This window comes from Sceloporus occidentalis, unplaced genomic scaffold (assembly GCF_023333645.1).
Source record: "Sceloporus occidentalis isolate IW3139 unplaced genomic scaffold, rSceOcc1.0.p SCAF_173, whole genome shotgun sequence".
Classification (NCBI taxonomy): domain Eukaryota; kingdom Metazoa; phylum Chordata; class Lepidosauria; order Squamata; family Phrynosomatidae; genus Sceloporus; species Sceloporus occidentalis.
This window is the reverse complement of record NW_028317153.1, coordinates 1,592,373-1,610,116: the sequence shown is the minus strand read 5'-3', so window position 1 is coordinate 1,610,116 and position 17,744 is coordinate 1,592,373. Positions and strand designations below refer to the sequence as shown.

Sequence of the window (17,744 nt, the reverse complement as noted above, 5' to 3'; positions counted from 1 at the left end):
TCCTCGCTTAAAATGGTTGTCACCCCTTCCAGGGACTGTTCCAGTGGATCTACAGAACACACGAAGACGCCGAAGAGGACCGGGCCCAGAAAGTGAAGTCTGACGAATGCTTAAATGGAGACCTTTGTGAGGACCCCAGAGCCGGCTTCTCCGTGGAAAGGAGGGACGGCACCCACGAAAACCAAGCAGGTATCCTATAAAAAAAATATATATAAAAAAATAAAACATTGTCTATTTAAAGCGGATCTGCTACAAAAAAAAAATCACAATTTCATTCATGAAAGGTAATATAAAGATGATGCAGATTTAAGAAGTATAATAGAATTAGGATCCTATTTGACAGCCGTGAAGATGCCCTGGAATGTAATCCCTACATTACATGTTCCATTGTGTTCTAACTTAGAACATCAGCTTGCAGAGAGTCTGGAGCCTTCACGGAGACAAAGTTCCACTAACTGATGAGAATATACAATAGGTCAAAGGTCAAGTGGTGGCGGCCGCGGGGCGCCCTTCCGTGTCGGCGATGTTCTGAAGTGCGCACTCCCATTCAGCGAGTTCTTTTACTCCATTGCTACACCGTAGAGACGATCGAAGTCACCGAGCTCCAAACCCAGGAACTCATTTATTATTGATGCCCACAGCTGGCGGCACTTAACTCCCTATTCCTTGTGCTTCACTTATACAGTCTGCGATGCGCATGTTCAGACGTCCATATATCGTACCGTAGTTGTTTTTACTTCTGCCGATAGATGTTGGCGGCTGACACGTTGTAGCGCTGCTGCGAGGACTGGAGCTGAGGTGAAGCTCCTCTGAGGTGGCTCCAGAAAACGGGTGTAATTTGGACTAAATTGTTGCAGCGGCTTTATTATCCTATATCGGCTTAAATAAATTCTATGTATTTCTAGCGATGCTGCTTACATTCTATTTTACGTTTTTGTTACCGAATTTATTTTATTTATTCCAAATACAAAGAAATAGAATCGCGATTATTGGGTAAGAGAGCTGCCTTTTGGCTTCCGCAGGTTTGATCCAGAAAGCCTCTTCTCCGCTCATCGAGGACGCGCCGCTCGTCAGCCTGAGCGTGGAAAACGTACACATGGAGCACGGAGTGGTTTACGAATACGCCAGCACCGCGGGCATCAAATGCTACGTCCTCGAGAAAATCGTGGAACCCAGAGGGTCGTTCGGAATCACCGCAAAGGTACGTTCACCCAGATGCGTTCTAGAGCTGCCGAAGTTCTAGACTAAAGACCTTCAATCGGTTTCAGTCCAGTGGAATTCGGTGGATCAGGTTTTTAAGTGTTATAGTAGCTGTTAGTGAAGTGATACCGATCCGGAGAGGTTAAGAAGAGAAACAATAACCTAAGAGGCACAGAAACTATTTAAATGTAAGTGAATATTAATAATGTGTGCGGCGTTCATCGGCTGACCCTTTAATGGTTTGGACGCTGGTTTTTGTGCCTTCAGATTCTCCAGGCGTTTGTTGGCGACGACAATCAGTTTGTGAAGAACTGCATGAGGCTGATCTCCATGAGCAAGTCCGTGATGACCATGCCCCAGTTCGAATTCAGAAGCATCTGTGACACCAAACTGGAAAACATCTGCGAGAGGATCAAGAGCTACCAAGAGGTGTTTCTCCGTTACACATCGCCCCGCGATATCCCTGCATTAATAAAGCTCCATGCGCTTTGCCACCTCATTTTCTCCATAGTCTCCTCCAAAACAAGGATTACTCGTAATGTGCCCATTTTATATGGACGATGTATACGGACGGTAGCCCCAACTCAACCCTAACCCACCTTTTTGTGCCGCAGTTTAGTTGTTTGCCTCGCGATGTAAATCTAACTGCGTTCACGGGTTGTTTTGCCTCACGCTGCTCTCTTTCCTTTCTCCAGTTTGCCGACGAACTGAAGATGAAGGTCAGTCCCTCTTTCAAGCAAGCCACGACAGAAGCGCACCCTCTTCAGAGCATGGATTTCTGCCCCGCGAACTGCCACATTAATCTCATGGAGGTGTCTTATCCCAAAAGCACAACCTCAGTGGGAAGGTCCTTCAGCATTCGATTCGGGAGGAAAAATTCATTTTTTGGTCTTGATCCTGATCAAGGTAAAGAGGGCTTTACACATGTCCGGTTACCCTCCTGACTCTGAGCAGACAAGAGGTCTGGGATGTTTATTTTTTATGTCATATTTTATGTTATAAAGTGCCAGCCTCATAAGGGTAACTGGTCTAAGCGACCCAGGAGTCAATGCTTCTTGTGAGGACAAAAGGGTTGAGATGCTTTAGATGATAGCCGTCTTCATGATGATGATGATGATGGTGGAGCCATCAGATAGAGAAAAAGGAGACGTTAGCTTTTAACTAAAATTTCACAAATTTCCGGTTGTATTCAGTCCCCGCTGTGTTTTTTTGGTGTCTGACATGGAGAACCTTCTACCCAAACAAAATGTATATCTTTAAACGTAGGGTTTCAAGGTTGACCACAACCGCACAAGGATTTTTTATTCAAGAATCCTCTTACATCAGATGTCTCCGTGTCTTGCGTAGGCGCAACCGGCTTAGCCATAGTTTGTAAGCCACCTGCTGGTGATGCTTGGTCTGCTATCCTAGCCAGAAAATGAATCCATTCTCACCTCCCGTGGCGCTGCTGATGGGCAGCCTTTTTATATCAATGGCTTAACACATTTCTCATTGTTCCCAGTTGGCAATTTAAACCCGATGTCCTATTCTCAACACTGCATCGCCAGCATGGCGGCCCCAGCTTGGAAGTGCATCGACACAGAAGAAGGAGACGCTCTGAACAACAGCTTCTCGGGCTGCAGCTTCTCCCAGATGAACGGCGGAGTGAGCCACAAAGATCGGGGTCTCAGCCATCTTCTCAACCACGAAGACATGGAGATACAGGACGCGTACCTGCAGCTTTTCAACAAGTTGGATGTGGCCGTGAAAGAAATGAAACAATACGTCACCCAGATTAATAAGTAAGCGCCGCTTCTGCGTACAACCCGCTACGACACCAAATACTAGAGCGCATGCGCCATCGTCAGCTCTGTTCTCTCACACCGATGCCTACACTTTGTGTGTTCTTTTCCAGGTTACTCTCCACCATAACCGAGCCTTTAGCCGGGCAGTCTACGTGCGAAGCGATGCCGCCGGGAGGGACACCGCCGTCATCTTTGATGACCGAGGAAGGGGACCTGGACAAAGCAGAACACGGAGGAATAAAGAAGGTCTGCTTCAAAGTATCGGAAGAGGATCAGGAAGATTCCGGCCACGACACCGTGAGTTACAGAGACTCGTACAGGTCAGTTCTTTCTATGAGCTCCTGCTTGGTTCTTGGATTATCCAATATGGACGTTGGTTGGGAAGTCGAGGCTACCCGGCTAAGTCTTGTTGTTTTGGGAACCTCACACAATTGGTCTTTTTTTTTTTTTCTTTTTGTTCTGTTGCTGAAATAATTTGTTGCACAAAAGCATAACGTGTTCTGAGGATGAGGAGGAAGTGCTTTTTCTCAGAAACCATGACCCGGCTCCCCTGCTTTGTTTGGCCGCAGGTCCCCGTGGTTTACGAGCGCCAACCTATCACACTTTTTGGTTTTGCACTTTCTGGTGCACGACCGCAGGCTCGGTGCTATCGCAGATATTTATTCTCATGGCATCTCGTGTAGAGGGCTCTCTCGGTTGGGTGATTTATATATTGGCACCTAACCTCCTCATTAACCTTTTGAGTCCTGGAGAAAACCTGCATGGGGTGCATTTCAGCCTCCCTGGCTCTCAGGAGGTAGGAATATAATATTATTATTATATATTATTTATTATTTATGCTAATAATCCGCATATAAACAAATCGCCTTAAAACTATTCATCGGACCTACTATAATAATCGCAGTTACCAAATCTCTGTAAGCCCATGGAAAACGTACGCACGTTACTGCTGCCTTCATGATATATCTATATATCTATCTATATATAGTAATGTTAAGACATGTGCTGTTCATTTAGGCCATGCCTCTAGATTGTAAGCTCACAAGCCAAGCCCTCCTTACCTAATGTATCGGTTCATCTGTCCATTCTAGTTTTTGTCAGACCGTTTGGCTGTAGGGACTGTATAAAGAAAGGAGAATAATAATGGAGGCGGCGAGGTCCCCAGCTGGATAACTGCCCCCCCCCAACCCATCAGTGCTTCAGCCGTGGGTTCTGAGATATGACGTAATAATATGACATCCCGCTGCAACTCTTTCTGTAAAGTTTGGAGAGCGCGCACCTGTCCAGCCAATCCTTTAAATCCTCAAACTCTGCGTCTCATATTTTCCGAGGAACAGCAAAAGTAAAAGCTCAGGTTATAAAAGGAAAAAAAAACCGATTAAATTAGAACTGTCTTTTATTTTTTTTGAAGTAGACAGAGTGTTCTGCCAAATATTTTTTCCAACAAAATACGGATGTCACGGGGCAAGTGGGGAGAAAACACAAGGAGCGCTTTGTACAAACGCTGGCAGGAATCACAAGGTGCTTTATGACATCTCCAGAAAACTCTTGGGGAGGAAAAAACAACACGTCAATATCATTAGCATCTTAATCAAATTCATACCAACACAATAAATATGTAAAAATAATAATAAGAAAAAAAATAAGGTTCTAGAATGCAGTTACACATCGCGTTCCGAAAAACCCAAGATATGAGACCTTGTGTTGACGCATTTCTGATAAATCGCAAACCGCGTTGGGTTTCTTTTTGGCCGTTTTTGGCCCCGTTGCTAGGTACGTAATGCGAGCACCAAATATTTTACCATCTGAGCTTTGTGGACAAATCGTGTTTCCAAATATTTTTTTTATTTTTTTTAAATACCGGATTTATTAAGCATTTTACCCATCAAAATTATTATTTTCCCTTTTTTTATTACTTGCTTATTTTGTGTATTAGTAAATCTTTAGAAGAAGAATCATAAATATAAAGTTGTTTCCGTGTCGTTGACTTGAATACATCATTTTAGTGTTGGAATAATAATAATAAAAAAAGGCATTTACATGTAAAATATAGAATTCGAAACTGCTGTTTATAGTCCTTATTTTTTATATTTATTTTTAACTTTTTTTCCCTAATTTTCTTTTAGTGAATGCAACAGCAATCGGGATTCTGTTCTGTCCTACACGAGCGTGCGAAGTAACAGCTCCTACCTGGGCAGCGACGAGATGGGATCCGGTAAGATTTTGGGGTGGAATTGGATTATTCAGCATGTACTGATTATCTCAGGACCGTCCCTACAAACACAACAGAGATTATGCAATTCTGGAGCGACATTTAAAATGGAACATTCCATTGGTTGCTACGGTGACTACTCTCGATTTGGGGTGGATTTAACAGCGCCCGGATCAAACATTCTTTTACAAATAATGTATCCTTCCTCTGCGTGTTTTAACTGCGACAAATTTATTGGCAACAATACTAGGGATATTTAAATGGTCTGCGTTATATATTTATGACATTTTGTTTTTTTAGCGGCTGTAAAGTGTTAGATTCTAGCCGGTGTGTGTGTGGGGGGATTTTTTAATAATGATCTTATTTTTGCTATACAGGGGACGAGCTTCCTTGTGATATGAGGATCCCATCGGATAAGCAGGACAAGCTCCACGGCTGCCTGGAACATCTATTTAACCAGGTACAGCAAACGCTTTTCTTCCGTTCCTTCTCCATGTTTGGGGTTTTACGTGTTTGTAGATTAACCCCTTGATGACAATTGCCGGTCCGGGCACGTCACAGAAAAACATGTCGTTAACGACAAATGACGTGCCAGGACCGTCATTTGTTAAAACGGGTAAAAAAAATCGATCCGTGATCGATTTTTTTTTTTTTTTACCCAAACGGCGTTGCTGTAATGCCTCGACTTCGAGGCATCCAGCAACGCCATGATCGGAATCAGGGCCCATGTCTGGCCCCTACCCGGGGCGTCAACATCCGCCATACAATGTATGGCGGCGGACGCCCGTTTTAAAAGCGTTTAGGAGGCGATCAACGATCACCTCCTAAACTTAAACTGTGTCGCTGGAATGCCTCGATCAGGAGGCATCCAGCGACACCAAACACTTACCTCTTGATGGACTGTGACCGCTCCGGAGAGCTATCACAGCCGCAGCTGCCGGTGATCTTCGCCATCAGCAAGATGGCGGCGGCCCGGGAAAAAAAATAATAAAGATGAAAAGGTTCGCTAGACGGTCTCCTGACCCTCTAGAGAACTCTGGCTCCACTTGCAGGTCGATTACAGGTACTGCATTCAACCATGCAAGTCAATGGAGCCCAGCTTTCTAATCACAGTGTGATTAGAAAAAATAAATTAAAAATAAAATAAAATTAATAATAATTATCAGGGGAACCTTCAAGTTGAAAAAAAATGTTAAAAATGTTTTAAAAAAGGCAAAAAAAAATTAAAATATATATATAAAAAATATATTTTTGTGTGCAAGTCCTAAAATTAGCACATTAGCTTAAAACAATTCTCACATGGAAAGAGTTAAAATACTGGCATATTAAATGCCCATGGGGTGTCTACTTTAAAAAAATTTATGATTTGATGGGGTAAATTGAATTGGCCGGATTCAACAATGTCCCAATTAACACGGGGGGGGGGAGGATGGCCACACATCTAATTTCCAATTAGAAAAATGCACACGTAACAAATGTGGCCTTTTAGTTCCCCCAAAAAATGACAAACCCATGCATGTGGGGTATCACTGTACTCAGGAGATGTTGCTGAACACATATTGGGGTGTCGTGTGACAGCGGCATATACCAGGAGCTGTAAATTCATACATAAAGTAGGTATGTGTGGGAAAAATACACACACAAAAATACTACTGCAAACTTTGAAAAAATGCTGGTGGTAAAATGTGTGCATGCAAAGAGTTAAAATACCAGCATTTAAAATACCCTGGGGTGTCTAGTTTTCAAAAATATATGGTTTTGTTGGGCACACTGAAATGGCCCGGCTCAAAGATGTACCAAATAGGGCATGGGCAGTGGATCCCCAAATGCCAAAGTTCAACATTGAAAATGCGCATGCCCCAAATGTGGCCCTTTTGCCCCCAAACAGCCAGGCAAAATCATTCATGTGAGGTATCGCTGTACTCAGGATATGTTGCTAAACACATATTGGGGTGTTTTATGATAGTGACATATACCAGAACCTGTTTATTCATACCTAAAGTAAAATGTGTGTGAAACAAATGCAAAAAAAATTACTACCATAAAGTTTGACAAAGGCTGATGGTAGAATTAGTGCTTGGAAAGGGTTAAAATTTGGAATACCCTGGGCTGTCTAGTTTTCAAAAATATATGACTTGATGGGGTAAATTGCATTGGCCGGCTTCAAAGATACCTGAAATGGCACATGGGGGGAAGAATTACCAGATTTGGAAAAAATGGCTTTGAAATAGCAAAACGCTACCTGTACTTATTGCCCCATAATGGGTAGAAAAAAGCAAAAAAACATAAAAACATTGGGTATTTCTAAACTCAGGACAAATAGTAGAATCTATTTAGCAGGTTTTTTCATTACCTTTTATAGATGAGTAAAAGATTTTTCAACTAAAAGTTAGAAACAGTCATTTTTTTCTAAAATTTTCACCATATTTTATACTTTTTTTAATAGTAAATAATACAATCAAAACAATGTCATCTAAAGAAAGCCCTTCTTGTCCTGAAAAAAACAATATATAATGTGTGTGGGTTCAGTAAACGGGAAAGAAGAAAATTACAGCTAAACACGAGCAGCGCAGAAATGTTAAAAAGGCCATTGTCACGAAGGGTACAAAAAGTAAAATCAGTCTTTGTCAAGAAGGGGTTAAAGGACTTGTCATTGAGTCTGGTGTTTTTCTTCCCCAGGTGGATGCCATTATAGCACTCCTCAAAGGAAACGTCATGTCCAAAGCCTTCGAGGAAACAAAGCACTTCCCGATGGATCACAGCCTGCAAGGTACAATTAACCCCTTCAAACTAAAGCAATCAATGGGTTAATCCATGACCACTTGCAAACTGGGGACGCCAGACGGTTGCCTGTCATTATGCAAGCTCAGCCTCTCCTGCCCGTATATAAATATATATCCTCATACCATCCACTGCTAGAGTTGGCGTGTTCCACATTGAGACCCAAATATTTATCGTAATCAAAGAAAAAATGATGGTCAAATTGTTGAGATTGACTAATTAAAAATGTTTTATAAAAGGGTTGTAAATCTCATTATTTGCGTTGAATTGTTCCGATTCAACCCAAGAGGCCATAAGACAACTTGGGCCGTGGGCTACTGGTTCGGCAACAATGTATCAACCGAAGAGGCTTATGAGAGTAAATGCTGGTTGTTTTTAATCACAAATTATGGATTCCGTCTCAGGTTTACTTTGGGTCCCGGAAAGTAATAATTTTGGTACAGAATTAGTTCACGGACACTTTTATGTCTTCCTCATGTTTCTAAATGTGATTCCCTTTATCTATCTAGAATTCCAAAAGAAAGAAGAGTGGACCATAAAGTGCAGAAGCATGATCCAGATCAGCATTCGAGAAGATCCTTGGAACCTCCCAAACTCCATCAAGACTCTCGTGGAAAGCATCCAGAAATATGTTGAAGGTTTGTACTGAAGACATTTCGCTGGCAGAGTAATCAAGAACAATCTTTAAAACGACATTAAGGGAGATTATTTCTTGAAACTGTGATTTGTGTATCATGTTCAAGCGACGGCTGCGCCAACGTGAGATACGGAGCTCCTGCGGCTTCCATGGGCTCCGTATCCCAGCATTCCGAGTCCGGCGGGCTGAATTTCCCAGAATGCTTTGCCAGCCGGGGTCCAGATATGTTTTTTCTGGGTTCACAACGTGGAGTCTTAGGCGTTGACCTAAATGATATGCAATTTTCCTGCACCTTAAACGAGGTTGAAGTCTGTGAATCAGTACCGTGTTTTTTTCCTTTTAATGCGCTTTTGATGAATGTCATTTTGTATCCTTTCTTAAATGAAACGGAATATCTTATTTAAGCTGCAACATCTCTTTAAATAGTTTCCTGCTGAAACCGCTAACTGGCTGAAGATCTCGGTCACTAACTAATAATAACAATAAATATTTTAACCGCTATTTCTCCCCATTTCTCTTTTCCAGATGGGAAGAATCAGCTTCTTCTGGCGCTGCTGAAATGCACAGGTGATATTTCACTTTTATTGACCCAATTAGCACAACTCCTTCACGGGGCACGGTACACGGAATCCACGTGTTTCAGCCAAAATCAGCTCGGCTGGAGCTCTCACATTAATTACAATGCCAATAAAGTGCGATAATATCTTAGAAATTCTTGAAACCTTTATGACAATGACCTCACGAGGTAATTAAACCACATTCTACAAATTACCTTCGCTTTTAACTATGAAGAACTGTATTTTGGGGGATTTTAAAGATCAGAATTATATAATAACTGATAGATTTATCATTTTCAAAAATATTTATATTATTGTATCCAATTCAGTAGGTTAAAAAAAATATAGTAGCCTCTAATCTCATAAAAAAAACCCAAAAAACAGAGATTTAACAATGCGATCAGTCGCCTCCGATGCCTTTTAATACCTTAAGGAAGAACCAGATGGCGTCTTCGAGATACTTTGGACGATTGCAGAAGACATTTAGGGAGAGGACATTCTAGTCCTAATGTTTGTATTTTATTTAATTTTCCGAGACGGGTGGATATTGGGTTTTTCTTTCTTTAGTTAGGAAAGTAAGTTCTTAATATAGTTATCAGTTAGAACATGATCCCCGTGGCATAATCTGTCATTGGTCGCGTGCCCGGTCTATAGAAAGACACGTTCAATCAGGTCAGTCTTAAAATAGCGAGCGAGGTGCCGGATCCGGTATCGCAATTTACGTCACAGTCTCGATGCCGTTTGGTAATGGAAAAGAAAAATACTCGGGATGTTTTTTATGTCGATTCAAGGAACAAAACTTTACACGAGGCCCCTTATCACACACAATGCGTTTTGGTTTTAAACATTTCCTCCAACGCGTGAATTGGGATCGGTTACGAGCTGGAACGCTGATCAACCCAACGTGAAGGTGTCCAAAGCGCGACACCTTCCTTGCGGGGGGGGGGGGGGGGGCACAGTTGGACCATCCGGCTATCTTACCCGTCCGGCTCTCAGCTCTAACGTCTCAGGGGTAGACCACGCAGGAGCTGTGATTGAGGTCTATGCTGCAAAAGAACAAACTTCTTACATTATGGAGCAGCGATGATAATTTGTTTCCATGGCGACAGCACCACATTTAACACTGAGGATCGAGGGGCTTTCATTAAATTTGGTGACGCTTTCCTTGATTTCCATAGATACCGAGCTGCAAATAAGGCGAGATGTCATTTTCTGCCAGACCCTCGTCGCCGCCATATGCACTTTTACCGAGCAGCTGATGGCCGCCCTCAACTACAGATACAACAATAATGGAGAATACGAGGAAAGCAGCCGAGACGCCAGCAGAAAGTGGCTGGAACAGATATCTGTCACCGGCGTCTTACTGAACTACCAGTCGCTTCTGTCTCCCAATGTGGTAAGTCAACGGTCATCACCCGGCCCGGACGCCTCACACCAAGACTAACGCTTCCCAAATTCCACCGTCTACCGTTCTGTAGAGTGTTCTCAGATTATCTATATATATATAATGCGACCTCTGAGGTCCCTAAATCTTATTTTTAAGCTAATTTTCTATGGCATGCCCATTACAAGGTATCATCTTTGACATGACTCCATTTCCCGTTGGACTAATACAACAATATCATTTTTTCTTGTAAGAAACGACAGAACTTGTTGGCGATAAAAAAGCAGAAGAATTTTGAAATTGTTCCTAAAATTGCAAAATTCTATTAGGCGTAACAGATGGGCCGGTCCCCAGCGTGTCTATACTGCCATCATGTGGCCGTAATATGTATTAATGCCGAACTAAAGGAAAGACCTTTTCTAGAGGAAAATTCGATGAAAAAGCCTAAATCTTAAACTTAGGGAACAGAATACCCGACGTGACGGCTTTATTTATTCTACAGGAGGAAGAACGGGTGATGCTGGAAGACATTAAAGTGACGCTCTCAGATCTGGACAAAGTCGTGTTTTATTTCAAAGAGATGGACGAGACCCTGGTGGCGAGTAAGAGCGAGCGCTTACGGGGGCCATTAGTTCATATTGTTACGGTGCTTGTGAGAATATTTCCTTTGGAAACCATTTGCATTAAGAACATACATTACGGGGTGACACAAGTGCAGATATAAGCCGTCCTGAGGCGTAGTGCCGAGTGGGCAAGTTATTTATCTGTTCTGTCTATAAGTTAATGGGCTGGAGGTCAAGGATCCCCATCTGTTGTAAGTAAACGTTCAGCTATAAATGGTTTGATCCACCCAGGACATTCGAGACATGGATTACGAGGCTGTGATCCCATCCGCACATAACATGGTGCCCAAGCTATTTCTTGGGGACTCCACCAATGATTGTTCCCCACTCGTTTAACCCTGTGTGCCTAGGGGTGGGGGTCTGATAACCTTAGTGTTCTGGTCTGGGATAAGAGAGAAAAGTGTCCTTATGGGCACGATCATTCTTCTACTGCATCCCGCCGGTACGGACATTCCGAGATGTAAGGCGTTAATAAAGACCCAACGGCGAGGACAGACTTTTGGGTCATCCTCGGTGACCTGCTGCAGCTTGAATGGCATCTCATATGTATATACGCTTCTCTGTTAACCCTACAGATGCTTAAAGTCCGTAGGTGGTTTTAACCACGTTACAGCTGAACGGTTTGAGGATGTTTTATGGGATCTGGGGAGACTCATCCATAGCGTGTAATATGTATCTTTATTAAGTGTCTCACTTATAGCAAAAGGAGAAGGTGCACTAAAACCCATTCACTAAAATGGCTTTAATGTTAAATATTTATATTATTTATTCCCACCTTATTTCAGGGCTTTCTCATTCTGCTTAGCATCCAATCCCTTGTGACACTGCAAGGAGTCCCTTTAATCCGCTGGTGTACGCACAAAATACTGCCCCCCCCCCGCATGCTGTGTAACACATTCACTCACACTTTTCACGGGAAATAAACCAGATGATGCGTTCTTAGAATTTGTGATCTTATGAAGAATGTTGTAGCACAGTTCTAAATGAGGCTCAGTCGACTGGAATACTCCATCGGTTTCCATGGTTACCGCCGCACATTTAGAACATTACTTTATTTTTCCCCTAATTGTGATATAGTATATTCTGACAACTGATTTTCCTACTTTTTTCTTTCTTAGACACCTCAGTTTTCCATCATGTGGAAGGAAGCCGACAGTCGCTGAAAGTAATCTTTTACCTCGATAGTTACCATTTCTCCAAACTTCCAACCAGATTTGAACACGGTGGAAGTCTAAAACTTCAGTCAGTGTTATTTACAAAAGGTGCGTGATTTATGAAGTTATGGGGGGGGGTCGCCATCTTTCTATGTTATTATGCATGCAAAGGTTACACCAAATGGTAACTGTGTCCAGAGCAACAATTAACATTTTCAAAATACAAATGTTTCAAACACAGCTCTGGAGAACTTGGAAGGCCTTTCAGAGCCTGGTACCAACGTCCCGTTGGAGGAATTACAGCAGCAAATAAACCGAATGTCTATGGAAAAAGTACAGAACTACTATCGCAAGCTCAGGTATGGATAATGCAGTAGTGTAAAAGGAGGAAAATGCCCTCGCGGAGATGCAGTTGATGTATCAGTCATTCTTAGCAACTAGTGTTCATGAAATACTTGTTTTCAACTGCATGGGGGAAGCCATTGTCCGCTGCTCACCTCTCTTCCTGTGAAGCCTTACGCTGACTTCCTGTTCAGAACGTATTAAGAACATAAAAGACTAAAGTCTCGTGTTTTTAGAAGATATGGTCGTGTTTATTGTTATTGGGAGGGTGCGTTGTCTCTGTTTATGCCCATACACCGCCATCTGCTCATAATGTTATGATGATACGTCTAATGTGGTCAGCCTGGAGCTGAATGATTGACGTATGGCCACACGAATAACACGCCTCTTTCGATTGGCTGATATCTAGAATTTTCTTAGGAAAAAAGTAGACAAGGTTGTAAATAACTTTTTTCTTCTTAAAGGGCATTTTACCTTGAAAAGTCAACTGATTCCAATACCACTGCTATTAAAATAGATCAGGTAAGAAGCCATACTCAGAATAATTAATGGTTTTCTACAATTTATAGTAGTTTTTTCTTTTGCTTCAACCTTGTGTATGTACCTCTTGGGGTATGTCTGCTGGAAGTATTTCAGATCCTAGTAGATTTGGAACATTTATATTCTTGGTTAATATAGACATTTATATACTACAGTTATAACGGGAGGAAACTACAATATAGAAGTTTGCCTGGTTGGTGAAATCAGGTACACGGTATTCACATTGGGAAGAGATTCATAAATCCTGGTTAACGGTTTATGAACCCAGCTGATGTGATTCCCAAAATACCGAAGTCTGGTTTTCCATTCTCACAATTTCTTAACATGTCGGTTTTTTGTGAGACCCTCTTTTCTAGGAGGTCAGAATGTTTGCTGGGTATGAGGGGATCGCAGGGTTCTACAGCCCTAAAAACCCCAATAATGTGTATAGAAACAGCAGGAAACGGCTTTATAACTTAAACAGGGTAAATAAAACCATTAATCGTCTTCTGAATACCCCACTCGGTTACACAAATACCCCGCAATAGGGCAGAAAGCGGCGTGTACTTAGTAGTCTTAGTACCGCTTGGCTCTTAAAACAGAACTGTCCGTCACGGGCCGTTTCAGATGTTGGGGGATATGGAGATGGTCTCGGTAAGAAGCGAGGAAGATGATGTTAAGGAGTCTGTTCACTAGGTTGGGTTAATAAGAGAAGGAGCCCTTGGATATCTTTCTTTTTGGGGCATTCAGATTAGCAGATCTCCGGTAGAATCCGGATCTTGTACCCCTGGTGAGTTCTGATGAAATCAGTCGGTAGATTCCATGAGCTTTTAACTTGTAACCACCTGAGCTCAGCTCTTTAGTTGAGTCACATCAGTTGTCACTCACCATGGATAAGTGCTCTACAAGTTATCTATTTAGCTCGGTTTCATATTTTTTCTTATTAAAATATATATATTGTTTTGGCAGCTGATTCGACCGATAAATGCATTAGACGAACTGTGCCGGTTAATGAAATCCTACACTAGCCCCAAACCGCCTCAATCGGGATACGCTAGCGCCAATATCTATGGAGCAGGACTTCTACCCATCTCCTCGGAGCTCTGCTATCGCCTGGGAGCCTGCCAGATCGTGATGTGCGGCACCGGGATGCAAAGGTGAGCACACAAACACAGAACGTGTCGGCAGATCGGCGCCCGTCTAGTCTGCCCATTTCTCCTGCTCTAAAGACTCAAACCTTAATCAGTCGTTGGTCTTGTCTTAGATTCAGGAGCCATATGACTATCCCTCACTGTATTAGCCTCTACCACATATGCTGGGAGGCGGTTCCACCTATCTACCACCATCTCAGTAATTAGTTAGCCAATAAAGGTATCATCTTTCCTCTAAACATTTTTTCTCCTTAGAAAGAAACCCCATGAAATATATGCCCTCCGTCTCCTTGCTGGCTTCCTCATTTAAACCACATTGTAACATTTCCCAATGGAATTCTATGCATTCTACTATTATAATTGATGTCACATGCGCAGATATACAAGATATATAAGTAGTTAATTTGGTGATGGGATATCCTAATAATACTTAATGTAATATATAAAATATGTTATGTTATTATATAATACAATATATTTATATATAAAATATAATACTATAATATTAATACTAATGTAATAAATGATTACGTTATATATATATATATATATATATATATGTTTATATATATATACTGTCATATATATGATATGATATATATAAAATACTATAATATTATAATAATACTATAATATTATATTATTATAATAGGGATAAGGTGCTGATATTTTATTTATTTATATACTCCAACACTATATACAACTAGGGTTTTATTTTCAGAAGGATGGTTGGCAGAACTAGGAGTATAAATTTCAAGAAAACTTTTTTTTTTTTAGCCAATGTCTAACCCCATTTTTGTGACGTTTCCCACACAGGAGTACATTAAGTGTGTCCCTGGAGCAGGCAGCCATACTGGCTCGGAGCCACGGACTCCTTCCCAAGTGTATCATGCAGGCCACCGACATTATGAGAAAACAGGTGAGTTTAAAGACCGTTCCAGATCTGCTCCCAACGTGCGAACTCTAATAAACACAAAGGACAGAGGCACCAGCCATGTAAAGATAACCATCCTTTACAACGTCCGCTAGGAATGAATGGTCCATCATCTAACTGGCAGGGCGACTTCTGGTTCTTCTCCATGACCACACTCCGTAGAACAGAGTCTTTAACACCTGAATGACGTCTCTGCTTCTCTGAGACGATTGTTTTTTTAGTCCTCAGACTAAAAGTTAAAAATCACAAGATAGCCAAATTAGCCAAATTTTGGTGCTATGAAAAAAAAAGTACAGCAACCATAATTGTGGTTAAAAACATAACCAGTAAGTATTTTCTTCTCTGTGGGACGTACGCATTATATACCATTTGTAATGCTTTAAGTATGCATTTTATTTTTATTTTTGCAGGGTCCTCGTGTGGAAATATCTGCGAAAAACCTAAAAGTGATGGATCAAATGCCACAGTCTGCCCCGAGGTAGGTGGGACACGGAGATCTACTTACTGTGATCTCTATGCCCTGTCACCATGATCATAAATGTCCCCCCTTAACACCTTTAATATTTATTAAACTATTCACGTTCTCTGTAATTTTTATACGGTGGTCCTCTTTGACCACCGGGTGATAAAAACCCAACATCCCTCACACACGACACCACGTTCTTCTCGGTTCCTTAGCATTGCACTAAGACTTAATCAGGCAGGTCATTCTCTAACAAAACATTTTATATTTCAATATTTCCTTTCCCAGACTCTATAGACTATGTCAGCCACCCGCAGATGGTGATCTATGAACACAAACCAGTAGATGTATGACTCCGGTGGAGATGAAGGACCTCTTTTTGGGTCAAAGGGACAGGAACGTTAGTGCCGTTGAAGAAGCACAAAAACAGTTTTTTCTAAACTCAAAATCGGAGAACTAAATATTCTGCCACGATGGCCGACGACGTGAAAATTCCAAGGGATTATTGGCCCACCGGCTGCTTGGCCAAGTTGAGGGACATGTCGAGAACCCAACAAGAACAACACAAGTGATCCTTCTAACGGACGGATGGTGGGAAACCTGTCGCCACAAACAGTCTGTATGATGCGCCACCATTACCGCTACCTGCACTTTCCAGCAACCAACAGCACAAAGCTATCTTATTATCTTAACATTTGCTATTTATTTTCAAAGTCTTACTTTTTTCCTCCTTTTATTTCGTTGTACAATTCCTGTGTTTACGTTTTTATTTTTTTTTCCTCTAAGTTTTAATATTTTAACATGTTTTATATAAAAATGGGAACATTTTATTATTAAAGATAAATTCTTACAAACAAATCTGATCGTAGCAATCTAAGATAAGATTATCTTGCGCATTTACGCCTAAATATAAAAAAAACAAACCTTTTTTCGGGTCGGTATCTCTAAAATCTCAGGTCGTTGCTGGGAAGTTTTTGTCTGGACCATAATAAATACAAAAATAATTAAATAAATACTTTGTCTGATAGGGGACCAACCTTTTATAAATTATAAGACATCGCTGGTTTACATTTAAATTTTATAGCGCAGGTATTATTGCAGTTTAGGGGAAAACTGAATATTTTGTAAATAGGAGAGGAAATGTTAACTTTTCTTTAATTTCTGCCAGTATTACGCTTTTAATCCTATGTACTGTTATTATTTAAAGTTAATATTTTAAGAAGTTGGAATGGAATGTTTTATTAATGAGCCCCCAAAAACATCGGCAAAATCTAGGATTTAATTGGAATGTCAATTAAGGTATATTGAAAAAGAAATGTACATTATTGTATAGGTATTTGTTACATATTGACACGGCTTTTATAATACTGTCATAAATGTGTAGTGTGAATAACCAGGAATAATAGTGGATCGGATATTAGGAATCATTCCCTCTAATAATTGAATCATAGAGGTAGGACGGCCCTTGAGGTTGGACTCTTGGCTATCTCGACCTTCTAGGGCAGCTATAATGGTTTCACATTAAAAAGCCGCTGACTTCTAACTTCAATGTCTACTTTTAAAACTTTGCATGTTCAGAAAACAGCCTGCACTTTTAAAATTTACCCGTTTTTTGGTTTTTTTATATATATTGTAATCACAGCTGGTTCCTCACTGAGATGCGCATGGACAACGTAGCCTAGCTTATCCAGAAGTGCCCACTTTAACAAACAGCCGCTGTGCAGGTGATCATCTCCTAAGGTGTCTACAGGAACTGATACGAGATCTAGTGAAGATCTCACTTAAATGACCAAAGAGTTGGTCAGCGACTAGATTTGTTAATTTTCTAAACGCTCAAAAGGAAGTTGACTTATACAGAACAAAATTACACTATCGTTCAAAAGTTTGGGGTCACTAAAAAAATTTAAAAATTGTACTTTATGATAACATGAAATAGATAAGAAATCCAGCACAGACAGGGTTAATGTTGTAAATGAGTATTGTAGCTGGAAATGTTAGGTGTA

The 17,744-nt window shown here is 41.1% G+C and overlaps 1 protein-coding gene across 1 annotated transcript in view; it reads left to right on the top strand.

Moving 5' to 3' along the window:
• Window positions 1–16,072, top strand: part of LOC149279294 (phosphatidylinositol 3,4,5-trisphosphate-dependent Rac exchanger 1 protein-like) — a 94,060-nt gene extending 77,988 nt beyond the window's left edge. The window contains exons 21-40 of the mRNA XM_089501396.1: window positions 33–189; window positions 1,023–1,201; window positions 1,468–1,629; window positions 1,896–2,106; window positions 2,702–2,981; window positions 3,095–3,304; window positions 5,111–5,199; window positions 5,574–5,656; window positions 7,876–7,966; window positions 8,487–8,615; window positions 9,140–9,181; window positions 10,350–10,567; window positions 11,058–11,157; window positions 12,297–12,440; window positions 12,574–12,691; window positions 13,139–13,196; window positions 14,163–14,350; window positions 15,161–15,263; window positions 15,689–15,756; window positions 16,030–16,072. Of these exons, the coding sequence (XP_089357522.1) occupies window positions 33–189; window positions 1,023–1,201; window positions 1,468–1,629; window positions 1,896–2,106; window positions 2,702–2,981; window positions 3,095–3,304; window positions 5,111–5,199; window positions 5,574–5,656; window positions 7,876–7,966; window positions 8,487–8,615; window positions 9,140–9,181; window positions 10,350–10,567; window positions 11,058–11,157; window positions 12,297–12,440; window positions 12,574–12,691; window positions 13,139–13,196; window positions 14,163–14,350; window positions 15,161–15,263; window positions 15,689–15,756; window positions 16,030–16,072 (2,673 nt within the window). The remainder of the gene's footprint in view (window positions 1–32; window positions 190–1,022; window positions 1,202–1,467; window positions 1,630–1,895; window positions 2,107–2,701; window positions 2,982–3,094; window positions 3,305–5,110; window positions 5,200–5,573; window positions 5,657–7,875; window positions 7,967–8,486; window positions 8,616–9,139; window positions 9,182–10,349; window positions 10,568–11,057; window positions 11,158–12,296; window positions 12,441–12,573; window positions 12,692–13,138; window positions 13,197–14,162; window positions 14,351–15,160; window positions 15,264–15,688; window positions 15,757–16,029) is intronic.
• Window positions 16,073–17,744: the final 1,672 nt, after the last annotated feature.